Source organism: Mobula birostris, chromosome 8, assembly GCF_030028105.1.
Source record: "Mobula birostris isolate sMobBir1 chromosome 8, sMobBir1.hap1, whole genome shotgun sequence".
Taxonomy (NCBI): Eukaryota; Metazoa; Chordata; class Chondrichthyes; order Myliobatiformes; family Myliobatidae; genus Mobula; species Mobula birostris.
The window spans coordinates 57,048,577-57,065,670 of record NC_092377.1 but is presented as its reverse complement, the minus strand read 5'-3'; the positions used below and the strand labels follow the sequence as shown (position 1 = coordinate 57,065,670).

Sequence of the window (17,094 nt, the reverse complement as noted above, 5' to 3'; positions counted from 1 at the left end):
TGCAAATAACTCTTGTCCCAGTAAATCTCTCCCAATAGATTTTCCCATTACTGATGCAAGGCTCACCAGCGTATAGCTTCCTGTCTTATCCCTGCCGCCCAAAATAAAAGGCACACCATTTACTATCCTCCCATCTACAGGTACTACACCGGTGGCTAGTGAGTACACAAAATTTTCTGCCAAGGCCCCAGAAATCTCCTCTCTTGCTTTCCATAACATCCCATCATAAACACTTAAGCCCTTAACAGATACATCTTCCCTTATGTGCTTCAAAGCCTCCTTCACGGACCTCCTGTCCCATGATCCTCTCGTATCCCTTTTGTCAATCACCTGTCCAGCTCTTGGCTCCAACCCTCCCCCTCCTGTCTTCTCCTATCATTTTGGATCTCCCCCTCCCCCTCCCACTTTCAAATCTCTTACTAACTCTTCCTTCAGTTAGTCCTGACGAAGGGTCTCGGCCTGAAACGTCGACTGTTCCTCTTCCTAGAGGTGCTGCCTGGCCTACTGCGTTCACCAGCAACTTTGATGTGTGTTGCTCTCTTTTTAATGTTGATATGCTCCACAATATCACTGTTCCTATGATCAGCTCATTGATTTAATCAACTTTCAACTGCCACCCTGAACTCAAATTTACTTAGTCCACCTCTGACACCTCTCCACTTTCTTGATCTTGCTGCCTCACAGATATCTTTTATAAACCCTTTAACTTACACAGCTATCTTGACTATACATTGACTATACGAGGTGTCAAAGGAGCAGGCCAAGATGTCGAAGGACACCGGGATGTTGGGGGAGGTGCCTATCAGGATGTCGGGGAGCCCACCAGCAGCAGTGTTCTTGCCTGTTACTTGGAAGCATCAAAGTTGGTGCAGTATAACCGTAGTAGGTTGTCTCAGACATTTCATTTGCAATTGGAAGACTCTGTTGGACGGTGATAATACAAGTTGCTGCAGGCCTGTTATCCTTCTCTGGTGGACAATAATACGTTTCAATAAGATCACCTCTCATTTTTTTTTAAGTTCTAATGAGTTCAAACTGTTTAATCGTTGCTCTAAAGGCAACCTCTCCCAGATCATTCTTACAAACCTTCTCTGAAATGCCTCCAATAAATAATTTCATTATCACATTTACTGAGGTATAGTCAAAAAAAATTGTTTTGCATACCTAGACACAAGCGCATTGAGGTAGTAAAGGGAAATGAATAACAAAATGCAGAATAATGTATTACAGTTAGAGTGTGTTCAGTGTAAACAGACAATAAGGTGCAAGCCCCTAAGGAGGAAGATTGTGAGGTCAACAGTGCACCTTATTGTACTAGGGGACTGTTCAGGCTTATAACAGTAGGATAAAAGCTGCCCTTAAGCCTGGTGGTACGTGCTACAAGGCATTTGTACCTTCCGTCTGATGGGCGAGGAAAGAAGAGAGAATGGGCTGAGTGGGCTCTTTAATTACGTTGACTGATTTACTGAATTAGCAAGAAAAATTGACAGAGAGTTGATTTCCATGATACATTGTGCTGTGTCCACGTCTACAGTATCTTGAAAAAGTATTCAGCCACAACTCTTTTCATACTTCACTGTCTGATTTCCTAAATTTAAAATATTAAAGTAGGATTTTTGAGCTAATATATAAGACATTGTGCATCATGCCAAATCAAACAAAATTCCAAAACCTGTCAGCAATTTACTAAAAATTAAAAACCAAAATAGTGAGGCTGAAAAAGTATTTATCCCCTTTGTAATTACTACACTAATTTTCCTCAGTAGCAATACATTACCTTACTAACTCACCCAATTTGTTGATGTAGAAAATTGAAGGATCACCTGTTTTCAATTAATTCATAAAACTACTGTAAATACTCCCTCTCTCTGTAAAGTCCAGGAGCATTGTAAATTTTCAACAGACCAAACAAAAATGAAGTCAAGGAAATGATAATAGAGAAGCACAAAGCTGGGGAAGGGTACAAGACTATCTCAAAAGCACTGAACATACCTCAGAGTTTTACCTCATTCTGTCTAGATCAGGCGTCCCCTCTAAAAACTTAAGTCACCAGAGAAGAATGGCACTTATAAGAGAGGCTACTGTGATGCCAACAGTTACTGAGTGAGCTGCAGAAGTCTGTGGCTGCGACTGGAGATGAAGCTCATGGCTCCGTAAACTCCAAGGTTTTACACAAAAAGGGTATTTAAGGAAGAGTGGCATGGAAGAAACTACTGCTAAGAAAAAAAATCATTGCTCGTAAAGACTTTGCAAAGCATCACTCAGAAGATACTGTAAAGATGTGGAAGAAGTGGTCAAATGAAACTAAAGTGGAACTTTTATACCACTTTTATGTATGGCATAAATCTAATACTGCACATCAGCCAAGTAACACCATCCTCATTTTAAAGTATGGTGGAAATAGCATCATGCTATAGGGATGTTTATCAGCAGAAGGTACTAGAAATCTGGTCAGGATTGATGGGAAGATGAATGCTGCTAAATACAGAGAAATCCTGGATAAAAACCTGCTAGCCTCTGCCAGAAAGCTTAAACTGGGGAGGAAGTTCTCCTTTCAGTACGACAATGACTCAAAGCACACTGCCAAAGCAACTATGGAGTTGCTTCAAATGCATAAAATTGATGTCTTTGATGCCTAGACAGAGTCCTGATCTTATCCCAATCAAATATCTCTGGCAAGACCCCAAGGTTGCTGCCACCTCCCGTCCCCAACCTGGCACAGTTTGAGCAATTTTGCGAGGAGGGATGGACAAATCTTGTGCAAAGCTAATAGAGACTTATTCAAAAAGACTACAGGCTGTAACAGCTGCAAGAGGTGGTTCGACTATGTACTGAGCAAAGGGGGATGAATACTTTTGAAGTGCTGACATTTCAGTTTTTGAATTTTCAGTCTTTCATATGTAACACTCTCACCGGGCTCGTATACAAACCTGGCTTGTTAGCTAACTCTAACAGCCATGTGACTCAGCGGTGAGGCGGCCACCTTTCATAAGCAATGTACTTCTGGGGTCAGTATGATTTGGGGTTCAACCAAACAGGAAAGTTGGGATGTTCCAAATAAGGAACATTGATTGTAGCAAATACTGTGTAAATACTGTTCAAATTTATCCTTTGCCAGAAATTTAACAGTTTGTACACTGGCATAAAATTACAAAGGAAATATATTTACCAAATTTTCAATTTTAACAGTTACAGAAAAAGAAAAATTAAAGGGGTCATTAAAGTCCAATGTGTACATAAACTTTGGAGCTAATTTCTGGAGTAGTCAAACGTATTGCTTTGCTCACGCACTGAACCCACATTCTGTATGAAGGACACCAGCCACAGTTCAAACTTCCCTCGAAGACCATCTCAGATGAAATGGCACTCTCAGGAGAAAGCCATTCTTGGAGCCATTCATCTGCACAAAGCACATCTTTCAACAGGGTCTCTCCTTTGAACTGCATTCTGTGGCATCTTCCCACTTGGGAGCTCCCGCCAAAAAACCCTAAATCAGACTACTGCCCTTCAGAAATCTGATCCGGCCCAGCTCTCCCGCATCTTCCACTGGGCAAACAGTTACAATTGGCTGACACAACATTCCCAAGTTGGATAACATGGCTCCTCATCTTTAGCTGAATCCAAAACACTATTACTAACGGGACACACTGCTTTTGCTGAAAACTGCTACAATAAAAATAACACACAACATAGCAGTGGAAATCTTAACCAGAGCATGCTCTACAATTTTTCCATTTTTTGGACTCTACTGTGGAAAAAGAAGCAGCATGTCATTCACAAATTAAAATTCTCAGTTAAGTTGATCAAAATCCTTGGTTGCAATACTCATGTAAACAAATGATTGGGGGCTGAATACTTTTTCAAGGCACTGTACCTGTAGTTACCAAGCAATGCTTTTCATAGTGAAACTATAAAAGTTAGTGAGGGTCAAAATGGACACAACAATTTTGTTTAGCTTCTCATGGAAGTAGAGGCACTAGTGTGCCTCCTTGGCCATGGTTGGATCAGGACAGGCGATTGGTGACTTTCATTCCTAGGAACTTGAAGCCCTCAGCCCTAGCACCAATTAAAATAATAGTTTCTTATAGAGGGTTCATAATTTTCATCATATTAGGTCTCACTAGTGCCTGGTGCAGTTGCAGTAAGACGACCCGACTTTTATACTTCACCACCCCCCTTGAAATAAGGGCCAGCATTCCAATAGTCTTTCCTCATAGCTGCTGCATCTGTGCAGTAGCTTTATTTGAGGAAATTACAAGTAGGTTGACAAGGGAGATGCAGTGGATGCTGTATATTTGGATTTTCAGAAGGCCTTTGACCAGGTGCCACACATGAGGCTGCTTAACAAGATAAGAGCCCATGGAATTACGGGAAAGTTACATACGTGGACAGAGCATTGGCTGATTGGCAGGAAACAGAGAGTGGGAATAAAGGGGTCCTATTCTGGTTGGCTGCCGGTTACCAGTGGTGTTCCACAGGAATCCATGTCGGGGCTGCTTCTTTTTACGTTGTACATCAACGATTTGGATTATGGAATACATAGCTTCGTAGCTAAGTTTGCTGATGATACGAAGATAGATAGAGGGGCCGGTAGTGCTGTGGAAACAAAGAGTCTGCAGAGAGACTTGGATAGATTGGAAGAATGGGCAAAGAAGTGGCAAATGAAATACAATGTTGGAAAGTGTATGGTTATGCACTTTGGCAGAAGAAATAAATGGGCAGACTATTATTTAAATGGGGAAATAATTCAAAGTTCTGAGATGCAACGGGTCTTGGGAGTCCTCGTACAGGATACCTTTAAGGCTAACCTCCAGGTTGAATCGGTGGTGAAGAAGGCGAATGCAATGTTGACATTCATTTCTAGAGGAATAGAATATAGGAGCAGGGATGTGATGTTGAGGCTCTATAAGACACTGGTGAGACCTCACTTGGAGTACTGTGGGCAGTTTTGGTCTCCTTATTTAAGAAAGGATGTGCTGACGTTGGAGAGGGTACAGAGAAGATTCGCTAGAATGATTCCAGGAATGAGAGGGTTAACATATGAGGAACGTTTGTCCACTCTTGGACTGTATTCCTTGGAGTTTAGAAGGATGAGGGGAGACCTCATAGAAACATTTCTAATGTTGAAAGGCATGGATAGAGTGGATGTGGCAAAGTTGTTTCCCATGATGGGGGAGTCTAGTACAAGAGGGCATGACTTACGGATTGAAGGGTGCCCATTCAGAACAGAGATGCCAAGGAATTTTTTTAGTCAGAGGGTGGTGAATCTATGGAATTTGTTGCCACGGGCAGCAGTGGAAGCCAAGTCATTGGGTGTATTTAAGGCACAGATTGATAGGTATCTGAGTAGCCAGGGCATCAAAGGTTATGGTGAGAAGGCAGGGGAGTGGGACTAAATGGGAGAATGGATCAGCTCATGATAAGATGGCAGAGCAGCCTCGATGGGCCGAATGGCTGACTTCTGCTCCTTTGTCTTATGTCTTAATGGCCTTATTCGTGGACGAGATACCTCAAATTCCTGTGCTGCAGCTTTCTGCATTTTTCTTCATTTAAATACTGTTCTTTTGTTCCTCCTTCCAAATTTGACTTTATATTTTTCATCCTACATCCCAGTTGCCTATATTTTGTCCAGTCACTTAGCAATATCTCCCTGCAAATTGTTTTTTTTTACCAATTTGCCTTGTCTGTTTTTTTTTATTTTTCAGTCATCCGCGAAGCTGTTCATTGAATACTAATGGTTTGCAGGAAGTAAAAGGTATACATTAGAAAAGCTGTCGTCACAGCACTGATTTCTGTGACACACTACTGGTCAGTGGTTGCCAACCTGAAAACAATCCCTTACCCTACTCACTGCTTCCTGCTTATTAGTTAATCCTATATCTATGCAATATGTCATCATCAACCTTTTGGGCATTTGTTATGACTTAATCTTGTTGAATACTTTCTGAAAGTTTATATCTACTGATTCCTTTCTATTGGTCCTTTCTCAAACTTTCTCTGAAAGCAGTAAAACTTGTCCGACATTATTTTCACTGCCATGAAACCACACAGATGATTCTTCAAGTACATTGTTGTCAAGGAATAATTATCAACATTCAAGATTAAATTCTAAACACAAGAAATTCTGTAGATGCTGGATATCCAAAGCAAAACACACAAAATGCTGAAGGAACTCAGCAGGTCAAGCAGCATCTGTAGAAATGAACGGTCAACATTACAGGCCAGTACCCTTCTTCAGAAAGGGGGAAGACGCCAGAATAAAAAGGTTGGGGAGCAGGAGGATAGTTAGAAGGTGATAGGCGAAGTCAGGTGGGTAGGAAAGGTAAAGAGCTGGACAGGAAGGAATCTAATAGGAGAGGACTGTGGACCATAAGAGAAAGGGAAGGAGGAGAGGACCCAGGGGGAGGCAAGAAGAGGTAAGAGGCCAGAATGGGAAATAGAAGAGGGTAGGGGGAAGGGAAAAAGTGTTTTTTTTAAACCAGAAGGAGAAATCAATAGTCATGCCATCAGGTTGGAGGCTACCCAGATGAAATAAGGTGTTACTCCTCCTCCCTGACAGTGGCCTCATCGTGGCACGACAGGAGGCCATAGGCCAACATGTCAGAACGGGAATGGGAATTGGAATTAAAATGTTTGGCCACCAGGAAGTTCCGATTTTGGCAAATGGAGCAGAGGTACTCAACAAAGTGGTCCCTCAGTTTATGACGGTTCTCACCAATGTAGAGGAAGCCGTACTGAATACAACAGACAACCCCAGCAGAATTACAGGTGAAACGCTACCTCACCTGGAAGCACTGTTTAAGATCCTGAATGGAAATGAGGGAGAGGGTGAGTGGGCAGCTGTAGCACTTAGGCTGCTTGCAGGGATAAATGCCAGGAGGGAGATCAGTGAGGGAGACGAATGGAATGGGAATCACGGAGGGAGGGATCTCCGTGGAAAGTAGACAGTGGGGTTAGATAAAGGATCCCTTTGGAGATGGTGGAAGTTGCGGAGAATGATGTTGGATTAGAGGCTCATGGGATGGTAGGTAAGGACAAGAAGAACTCCAACATTTAGGGTGACAAAAGATGGATTGAGCACAGATGTCTGGGAAATGGAGGGGATGTGGGTGAGGGCAGCATCAATGGTAGAGGAAGAGAAACCCCATTCTTTGAAAGAGGTGGACATTTCTGATGTTCTGGAAAGGAAAGCCTCATCCTGGGAACAGATGCAGCGGAGGTGAAGAAATTTAGAAAAGGGAATAGCATTTTTACAGAAGTCAGGGTGGGAAATGGTACAGTGAAGATAGCCCTGGGAACCAGTAGATTTATAAAAGATGTTGATTGACAGTTTGTCTCCAGAGATGGACACAGAGAGATCGAGGAAGGGGAGGGAGATGGCAGAAATGGACCAAGTGAATTTAAGGGCAGGGTGGAAATTGGAGGCAAAGTTGATTAAACTAACGAGCTCAGCACAGGTGCATGAGGCAGCACCAATGCAGTCATCAATGTAGCGGAGGAAAAGTTGGGGAGGCTTGGAACATGGACTGTCCTATATGGCCAATGAAAAGGTAGGCACAGCTGGGGCTCATGGGAGGATCCAAAGGAGAAATGTTTGAGTATGAGAACTAGTTCTGCAGATGGAGGATGGTGGTGGTGGAGGGAAGTGCAATCAAGCTTAAATTGCATGGTTGCTGAAGAATACAAATATGGAGAAACACAACAGAATACTGTGGTATACTTCCCAACCCCTTCGCCACCCTCTATCACCATCAACCAGAACCTGACTCACCAAAAGTTACAATGGCAATAATGATTTGATGGTTGCCATATTATCACTATTAATCTCTACATCTCACAAAGTGAATGGGAATAATTTTCATTCACTTTGTGAGATGTAGAGATTAATTGTTACCTCAAAGTCCGCATTTTGTATCATACTAGCATAAACAACTCAGATAACAGGCACTTTCCACGTAAAAATCTAAATCTGTGTTAAAGCATAGTAAGTGTCAGCAAAAATTTAGAAACAAAGGAATTATTGCACAGAAGGTGCACATCAAGTTTGATGTTTTTAGTAAGGGTAAGCTAATTAGTTCTATTTGCCAGCTTCGCTATAGTCTGAACATCATCTCTCTTCAAATACTGAATCAATTCATTCTGAAATCATGATTAAATCTACTTCTGTTACCTTTCAGGCACAGCAATCAAGACCATAACTCATTTCTTGAAAAGCATTTCACCGCCCAACCCTCAATTATTTCAAAGGTATTCTCCAGTACTTACTGCGTTCGCTGATGACTTTTTAAAAAAAATTTACATGACCTGCATTCTTAAGTTTAAGCACTCCTATCAAGTCTCCTCTCAACTTTCTTTGTACAAAGAACAAACAGTTCCTTCTTCTATTCATGAAACCAACACTCTTCACTTATGGAATCAGAAGAAAAGAATTTTTCTAGTCCTTTCTCTAGCAAGTTTCCAGATATAGAAGGAAAATCCCCAGTTCTGGCTAAGACAGATCTTTACAAAAGATTGAACAAGACTTCCTTGTTTTTGTAATCCAGGCTTTCATACAGGCATCTATTCCTTCATTTAGTGCAAGTATGTTTGTATCAGTCATTCTGGCTCTGACCACATCATTCCCAGTATAATAACAAAAAAATTCTAAAATCTCAAGATAATCACCATCACCAAACTTCAGAATCGATTCTGTGCAAAATATTTTACTGCAATTCTCCTATATGCAAATATAAATTGATCCCACTTCTCTTGATTTTTCTTGATTTGACTTGAGTCAAGTTGGATTCCACCTATTGCATGGGTGAGGAATGAAGACGAAATTACAGGAGGCTAAATAAATAAGCTCTCCAGTAGCATTCACAGAAAATGAGCTCTGCAACAGCCTTTTATCTCCAAAACTCTGCATAACACACACAAAACACTGAAGGAACTCAGAAGGTCAGGCAGCATCTATGGAGAGGGATGAAAAGGTGAAGTTTTAGGTTGAGAAACCCAAAAGAGGAAGAAGCCAGAATAAGAAGTGGAGGGAGGGGAAAGAGTACAAGCTGGAAGGTGATATGTGAAGTCAGGTGATGGGGAAGGTGGGTGGGTGGGAGAGAGGAGATGAACTAAGATGAGAAAGAGATAAAGGGCTGAAAAAGAAGGAACCTGATAGAGGAAGAGAATGGGCCATGGGAGAAGGGAAGGAGGAGGGCCACTAGAGGGAGGTGATAGGCAAGTGAGAAGAGAAGAGCTAAGAGCAGGGCCAGAATGCGGAATGGAAAAGGGGGAGGAGAGAGAAATTACAGGAGGTTGGAGAAATCAATATTCATGGTATTAGACTAGATGCTAGCAAAATGGAATACGAGATGCTGCTCCTCCAATTTGAGAAATGATTGGCCAGCGGGAAATCCTCCCTGTTGCAGAAGGTGTTCAACAAAGTAATCCCCCAATCTATGTCGGGTTTCACTGATTAGGACAAGGGTGCACCAGGAACACCAGATACAGTAGCTGACCCAAGCATTCTTGCAGGTGAAATATAGTGTTGCCTCACCTGAGAGGACTGCTTGGGACTTGAATGGTAGGTAGTGGGAGAGAAGATGGTTAGAGATATCAATACTTGTAGAAAGTGGAGAGTGGGTAGCAGGACCCTGCTGAAGATGGCAGAAGTTGCGGAGAATGATGTGCTAAATGTGGAGGCTCATGGGGTGGCAGGTAAGGACGAGGAATTTTACCCCTGTTGAGGTACTAGGAAGATGGGGTGAGGGTGGAAGTCTGGGAAATCGAGATGAAGGTGAGGACAACATCAACAGTAAAGGAAGGGAAACCCCATTCTTTGAAGAAGGAGAACATCTCAGATGTTCTGGAAAGGAAAGCCTCATCCGGAGAACAGATGTCAGACGTCCCACCCTGCAAAGACTCATTTCAGCGAGGTAGCACCATCAATTTGCTGGAGACTCCCGGAACTTCCGGGAGAGATGGGATGTCTACAATAGAGTAGCTCCTTAGCAGCTAGCCAGCTAGTTTAAATAATGTTAGCTATGTTAATGAACAAATGACACCTGTTAAACTCACCTCAACATGTCTTTTACAGTCTTAACCCACCACGGGCAATAGAAAAGTCACTGTTGCAAACAGTGCAGCGAACAACACTGTCATTATTTTTGACCCCTATTAGGCAGGGGTACACTTTAGGGTAGTCTGGGGTGACGCACATTTTATATATTTTTTTAGAACACTCTCCTATGGCGCTCTCTTGCTCTCTCTCACGCTCTCACACTCGCTCGCAAAAAATTGATTTCCGGGATATTGTATATAATTTGCAGGCATCAGGGAGCCATTATTAATATGCGGGAGACTCCCGGAACTTCCGGGAGAGGTGGGATGTCTGAGTTGTGGTGGAAACAGAGTAATTGTGAAAAGGTAACAGCACTTTTAGAAGTGACAGAGCGGTAAGAGGTATAGTTATGATAACTGTGAAGACCACCTCACCTGCCTATTACCTCCCACTGATGCCCCTCCTCTTTCCCTTTCTTCCATGGCACACTCTCCCATCAGATTCCTTCTTTTTCAGCCCTTTACCTTTCCCACCTATCACCTCCCAGTTTATTTCATTCCACCTACCGCCCCCCCCCCCCCAAACTGGCTTTACTTATCACAGAAAATATTTGAGGAACTTAACAGGTCAGACAGCATCTATGGAAAGGAATAGAGTTGACGTTTTGGGCCAAGACCCTGTGTTCACTTATCTCCTTCCAGCTGGTATTCCTTCCCTCCCACAACCCACCTTTTTATTCTGAATTCTTCCCCTTTCCAGTCTTGATGAAGGGTCTTAGCCCAGCTCCAGCGTTTCACATGTTACTCTGAATTTCCTGCATCTGCAGAACCCTGCTGCTTGTTGGAATTTGTTCACCCATGAACATCAATTTTAAGAAATTATGGCCATTTCAATTCATCATCTTTGTTTGTCAACTCCTGCACTGTCGCAATGAGGCTCAAAGCCTGAGGAGCACCACTTCATCTTTCTAATAGTTTTTGGGTCTCCATACTGAATTCTCCAACTTCAAGTAACTAACTTTTCTTTCTGTTTATATTAGAACTGCCATTATTGCCTATCATTATTTTTTTCTATAGTGCATATTATGCAAAGAAGCTTCATATGATCTTAACAGCTACATTACGCCAAACCAAGTCATCTGGTCTCACCTATTTCTCTGCTCCCCCGCACCCCCCCCATTACCCTGTCATTTTCCTGCTACATAAAACTTCCCAGCCCTGAAGCATTAACTGATACTTTCCACAGATTGTACCTTACCTGTTGACTGTTGCCAGAATTTTGTTTTATTTCACATTTCCAATATCTATAATTATGTTTTATTAATTCACTAAATAAATTACCACTTCAGTTCACACAGCAGCATGGCATTTTTGACTCTCGTGTTTCAACAAGCTTGAAAATAAATACAAATGACTTGATGGGCATAACAAAATTAAAATGGAAAATGAGTGAAAGAAAATAAGAAGACCAGAGATGACGGAACATTTGATTGATTACTCTGTAAAATCACACTGGATTCATCTCTTGAAAGCTGAATCTAATGAACTCCTAAACAACTTTGCATATGAATCAAAAATGGTGATTGGTACACAAATTGTTTCTTTTGTGGAAGTTTAGAGAAAAAAAAATGGCTGCTGCAGGAAAAAATACACATATACAGTACCTCAGCTCACAAAGTCCCAAGCCTTGGGAAGCTGATTTGAATTAGGATACAGTCAATGTCATCTATTGGAAAGTCAAAAAGTTACTGCCTTCTGATTCCAAGTATATAACGTGTTCTGAAGCTGTATTTTTTTTCCACTTTTAAGATATTATTTTAAAAACTCAGGCAAATAAAAATGAAAATGCACCAGACAAGATTTTTTTCATGCTTCCAACTTACAGGTATTCCTATTTTATTAGAATTTGTAGACATCTCAAAGTGTTCCCACGATAAAATTATATTAGACTTCATGCACAATGTTTCTTTTAAAATGTTAAAAAAATATTTCTTATTCTATTATTGAATACCTGAAATCACACATTTACAAAGAATGCTGAGAAATTTATCATCTTTCTCTTGCAGAATGCTGAAAGACCATATTGAGAGATGAGATTACAAATAAAAAACACTGCTTGTTTTAAGAAATCAGCTTTCACTGACCCATTTTCAAATTTTAAGAGAACAGCAAGAGCAGATTTTGAATCACCTGCCACAATCATGATGAAGACTTTACTTTTGCTAAGTAGCAACCTGTCCCAAAACATTTGCAGGACACCACTGGTGGTGACAGATTACAGTTCTTCCCCCCACCTCTGTAGTTGACACACTGGAAAAATAATCCTTTTCAACTCTTGAATTTTAAATCAGATGTTACCTGATAGCCAAACAATAAATAGTATTCCAAATGAAGGGAATAATTTTGCAAGCGGTCACATTTATTATGGAACTAAATTAATATAAAGAAATTATTAACACATCTATTCACAAATTATTTCCCCCAAAAAGCTATTACAATATATTCAACATGCTAGAAGAAAAATATATTTCAGTCAAAGGTGGAGTGCTTCAATTAAAGGTATTGCTAAGCTTTGTCAGCCACTGAGAAATTCCAAATAACACTAAGAAAAATTGATTTGCTGTTTTATTATGGTACTTAAACAACATTTTATAAAAAAACATAACTTTCAAAATTTGGAACTTCTGCCTGAAGGATCTGGAGGTAAACAAATAGTAGTGACTACCAGCACAACTTTGTTGAATTTCCTCTTCTGGCAAGCTACAACTGTCAATTTAAAGATTGTATTTTAAATTCAAAGCTCCACAAATCACCAATTTATAGACTATTTTATAGAGGAAATTTATAATTGCAAACTATTAAAAAATTACAACAAAATATAGATAAATTAAAATTAAACTTTCAGGGGATTATTTTTTACATAAATTATAAATTATAAAAATTGACACAGTACCAACTTTCAAAACAGGGCTAGTATCATTAAAGATGTAAAGATAGCAATATGTTCTACTCGACTTCCGGGCTGCATTCACTATGGTGTTAAATCTAGTCACAGCGATACCAGGCAAAAAGATTCGACTCCGGACAATGATTTATTTCTACTAGATAGTGCACCTTCCTGTAAAATAGTTTGATTTGCCTTTCATATATATTTAATAAAATGGATATACATTCTACAGCAATTTCATTCACCTCGCGTTAGAATAATATCCTTAATTTCGTCTACTTCCTTTCCGAAATAAAATATATCTGAAATTTGAGTCAAGTTGCAATGAAACAGCACGAAAATACAGCAAATGTACAATATCATAATATAACTATAAATTGGAAAGCCGTTAGCAACCTGAGCCTAGATTCTAGTCCAAATAACCATTGTAAAGCTGTTCTAAATATAAGACAGAAACTTAGATTTAAAAAAACACATTTCCATTTGAAACAAAATCATGCAATCCCTTTAATTAATAAGACAAAAGCATTTTATATCCATCTTATGGGTTAATGCATAAAGACACTGAGAAGTCGCCCAAATTCATGTTTTTTTTCATCTTTTAAAGCAACAACGCTGTTCGGTATGACTAATGGATGCTGTATAGAAATATTAAGATAATTTTTTATTGAATATTCGAATCTTTGTAACATTCTTTTTGTGCACAGATGGTGAAGCCGGGCTTTACTATTTTGTACAGTGTCACATTTCATTTCGTATAGTGTACACTACCTGATAATATCATCGTTGTGACCAAGGAAAAATTTTTGTGTGTGTTCTCTGGTGTTGTACACAATTCCCACTCCGGCAACGAAGTAGACCACCTCCTTGGCAGCCGTGTAGTATAGATTATTCCGGCATTGGTGACCTCGGTAACCATAAACCCATTCTAACCGCAACTGGCATTTCGGTGCAGTTCTATCAGCCATTTCTTTTTCTTCCTATTTGTTTCTCCCGTCCCTCTCACCGCCCCAAGAAGACTGCTCCAAATAACGCTTGCAAGAACAGGTGTGCGAGTGGGGGGCCGTTTTGAAAATAATGCTCTTTAACTCAAAATTGCCTCTCCCAGCGGCATATTAACTGCCGGTGATGTCAGCTGAATGCAGCACCAACCAGCCGATATTGAAGGGCAGAGCAGGACTGCGCGCTCGTAACCAGGTGGAAGGAACCCTAACAACGCAAACGCTCGTGACGTCCGGGAGCGAGACGACGTGGGCGCGCCGCGCCGCGCAGTGGCGTCACTAAGCGCGGTGAGAACCACTTTTCTTTCTCCGGGAAATATTTTTTTCTCTTCTTTCATAATGAGTCAACTGAATTTAGAGAATAACGTTTTCATTCTGAATTACTTCGACGTCTGCTGTCCATCCCGTCTGTCAGAATTTAAGATGCACCTGAAGGCAACAAAATGATGAGGGGACCATTGCAGGGGATGATGCTCGGAGTTTAGATATTTTCCTAGCTAATGAAAACATCAATCCACCTGCCCATTTTTATGATGCGGAATTATAAAACTTGTAAAAATTATAAAAACATTTAGGTCTGATCTGCATCGGGTTTGCAAATTTGCTCAAAATATATTGGGGAATCTCCCTGGAGGAGTTTTAAATGCCAAGCAACTGTTCATGGATTTTCTTCCTCAAGCTTATCCATGATTTATAAAGATATGGGAGAAGCAGTAGAGGATTGCCTCTGTTATTTTTTAAATGTGCTACCATTCGCCTGTATGGTCCATGCAGGAATCTCTGAAGGAAGTTGTAACTGCCTTGAATGTGAATTATTGCTGAGTCATTTGAAAAACCATCTCCAAGTAAACAGATCTCCAGGTTGATTTTGTCTGTTCGTTAGAAAATACAGAAGAATCACTGAGCATGGTAACCTTATCTCCACAGAATTGTAATGTAAATATAATCCAAAGCGCATGATTGTTATGAAAGAACAATTACTATAAATTGTGTGTGTGTGTGAGAGAGAGGGAGAGACACACACAGAGAAAAGGGAAACTAGTTCTGAAGTCGGTGGGAATGAATGTATGTACTTTTAAATTAAATATAATGTGAATATTATAGGGCATGCAGTAGTCAGACATTCTTAACCCAGAGTGGTCTGTATGGGCGGAATCCACATGAGAATAATTGTGTTTTGATTTGCCTTTGATTGTCTCCAGCAATCAATGTGTTATTGTTGGGTTCTATTATGATGCATCTTGTAGAACTGACGCCTGGCAGCTCCAGAGACCTGGGTTCATTCTTAACTTTTGGCCTCGTCTGTGTGGAGTTTTCATATACTTGTTGTGACCAAGTCTGTGCCAGCGTGTACTTGAAGACTGTGTCCATGCCAGAAGGTTATTTTAATTCTATTACTATTGTTGACAGTCAGTACATTGTATGTGCAAAGTATTTTATCTAAGAAAAATTAAACCCAGAATCTTCTTGACAGAACAGGAAACAGTATAGATTATTCTGGCATTTCATTCACCTCTCCCCATTAATAGTTACTACAGTTCATTTCTCAGTGTTTCTGCTTGTCCTTTTCAGCTATGCATTTTGAAATATTCGTAAGTGCAGCAAATCATAAACATGAGAAATTCTGCAGATGCTGGAAATCCAAAGCAACATACACATAAATGCTGGAGAAACTCAGCACATCAGGCAGCTCTGTTGAAATGAATAAACATTTTGTGTCAAGGCCCTTTATCAGGACTGGAAAGGAAGGGGGAAGATACCAGAGTAAAAAGGTGTGGGAGGGGAAGGAGGACAAGCTAGAAGGTGATAGATGAAGCCAGGTAGGTAGGACAGGTAAAGGGGTGGAGAAGAAGGAATTTGATAGGAGAGGAGAGTGGACCATAGGAGAAAGGGAAGGAGGAGGGGACCAGGAGAGATTCAAATGCTGCTGCTGCCACACTCTTGGATTTAATGCAAGATGGGAAATAAAGGTGAAGCTTTATAAGTATATAGAATTCAAAGGTCAAAGTAAATTTGCAGAAGACAACAAAATGCAAATATAGATAGTTATCACCTTTATTGAAGAGTCTGATGGTTGAGGAGTAGTAACTGTACTTGAACCTGGTGGTGTAAGTCCAGAGGCTCTTGTACTTTCTACCCGAAGACAGCAGTGAGAAGAGAGCATGGCCTGGGTGGTGGGGATCCCTGATGATGATGCTGTTTTCCTACATTAGCATTTCATGTAGATGTGCTCGATGGTTGGGAGGATTGTACCCGTAATGTGCTGGGTTGAATCCCCTACCTTTTGTAGGATTTTCAAGGGCATTGTGCTTCCATATCAGGCTGTGATGCAGCCAGTCAATGCATTCTCCACCACACATCTATAGAAGTGTGTCAAAGTTTTAAATGTCATGCTGAATCTCCACAGACTCCTAAGAAACAATAAAGCTTGTGTATTTCGAATTGAAAGCCATTCACCTACTACATTATATTGGATATCCCCCATCAGATCATTCTTTCATATTTTTCAGAAAAAAGTTCGAAGTATCTTTATTATTAAATTACATAGATATCACCATATACTATCCCGAGGCTCATTTTCTTAAGGGCATTCACAGTAAACAAAGAAACACAATAGAATCAATGAGAAACCACATACTACAGAGACAGACAAACAACCAATGTGCAAGAGACCACAAACTGTGCAAATACAAAAAAGAAAACTAATAATAAAGAAAGAAACAATAAACATTGAGAACATGAGTTTTAAAGTCCTTAAAAGTGAGTCCATAGTTTGTGGAATCAGTTCAGTGTTGGGCTGAGTGGAGTTATCCCCTCTGGTCAAGGGCCTGATGGTTGACGGTAATAACTCTGTGGGATCTTGGCATTGCTGTCAAGACCAGCATTTATTGCCTATCCCTGTTTAACTCTGTGAAGATAAAGGTGAGCCATCTCTTGAGCCACCGGTGAAAGTATGGCCACAGAATTGACGGAAAAGGATTTTGATCCAGTGATGATTAATGTTGGTCCTGGATGGTATCAAGGCTCTCGAGAGTAGATGGAATAGCATTCTTTGCATCTAGTGCTGTGTTTTCCATCTCATTCTTAACTTGCACAGTGTGATGGTGAAAA

The 17,094-nt window shown here is 40.5% G+C and overlaps 1 protein-coding gene across 4 annotated transcripts in view; it reads right to left on the bottom strand.

Annotated features, from left to right (window-relative positions):
• Window positions 1–14,098, bottom strand: part of LOC140201322 (echinoderm microtubule-associated protein-like 6) — a 378,640-nt gene extending 364,542 nt beyond the window's left edge. For all 4 annotated transcript variants that reach the window (XM_072265210.1, XM_072265207.1, XM_072265209.1 and 1 more), the window contains exon 1: window positions 13,754–14,098. In XM_072265210.1, the coding sequence (XP_072121311.1) occupies window positions 13,754–13,950 (197 nt within the window). In that variant the 5' untranslated portion in view covers window positions 13,951–14,098. The remainder of the gene's footprint in view (window positions 1–13,753) is intronic.
• Between the last annotated feature and the right edge of the window lie 2,996 nt (window positions 14,099–17,094).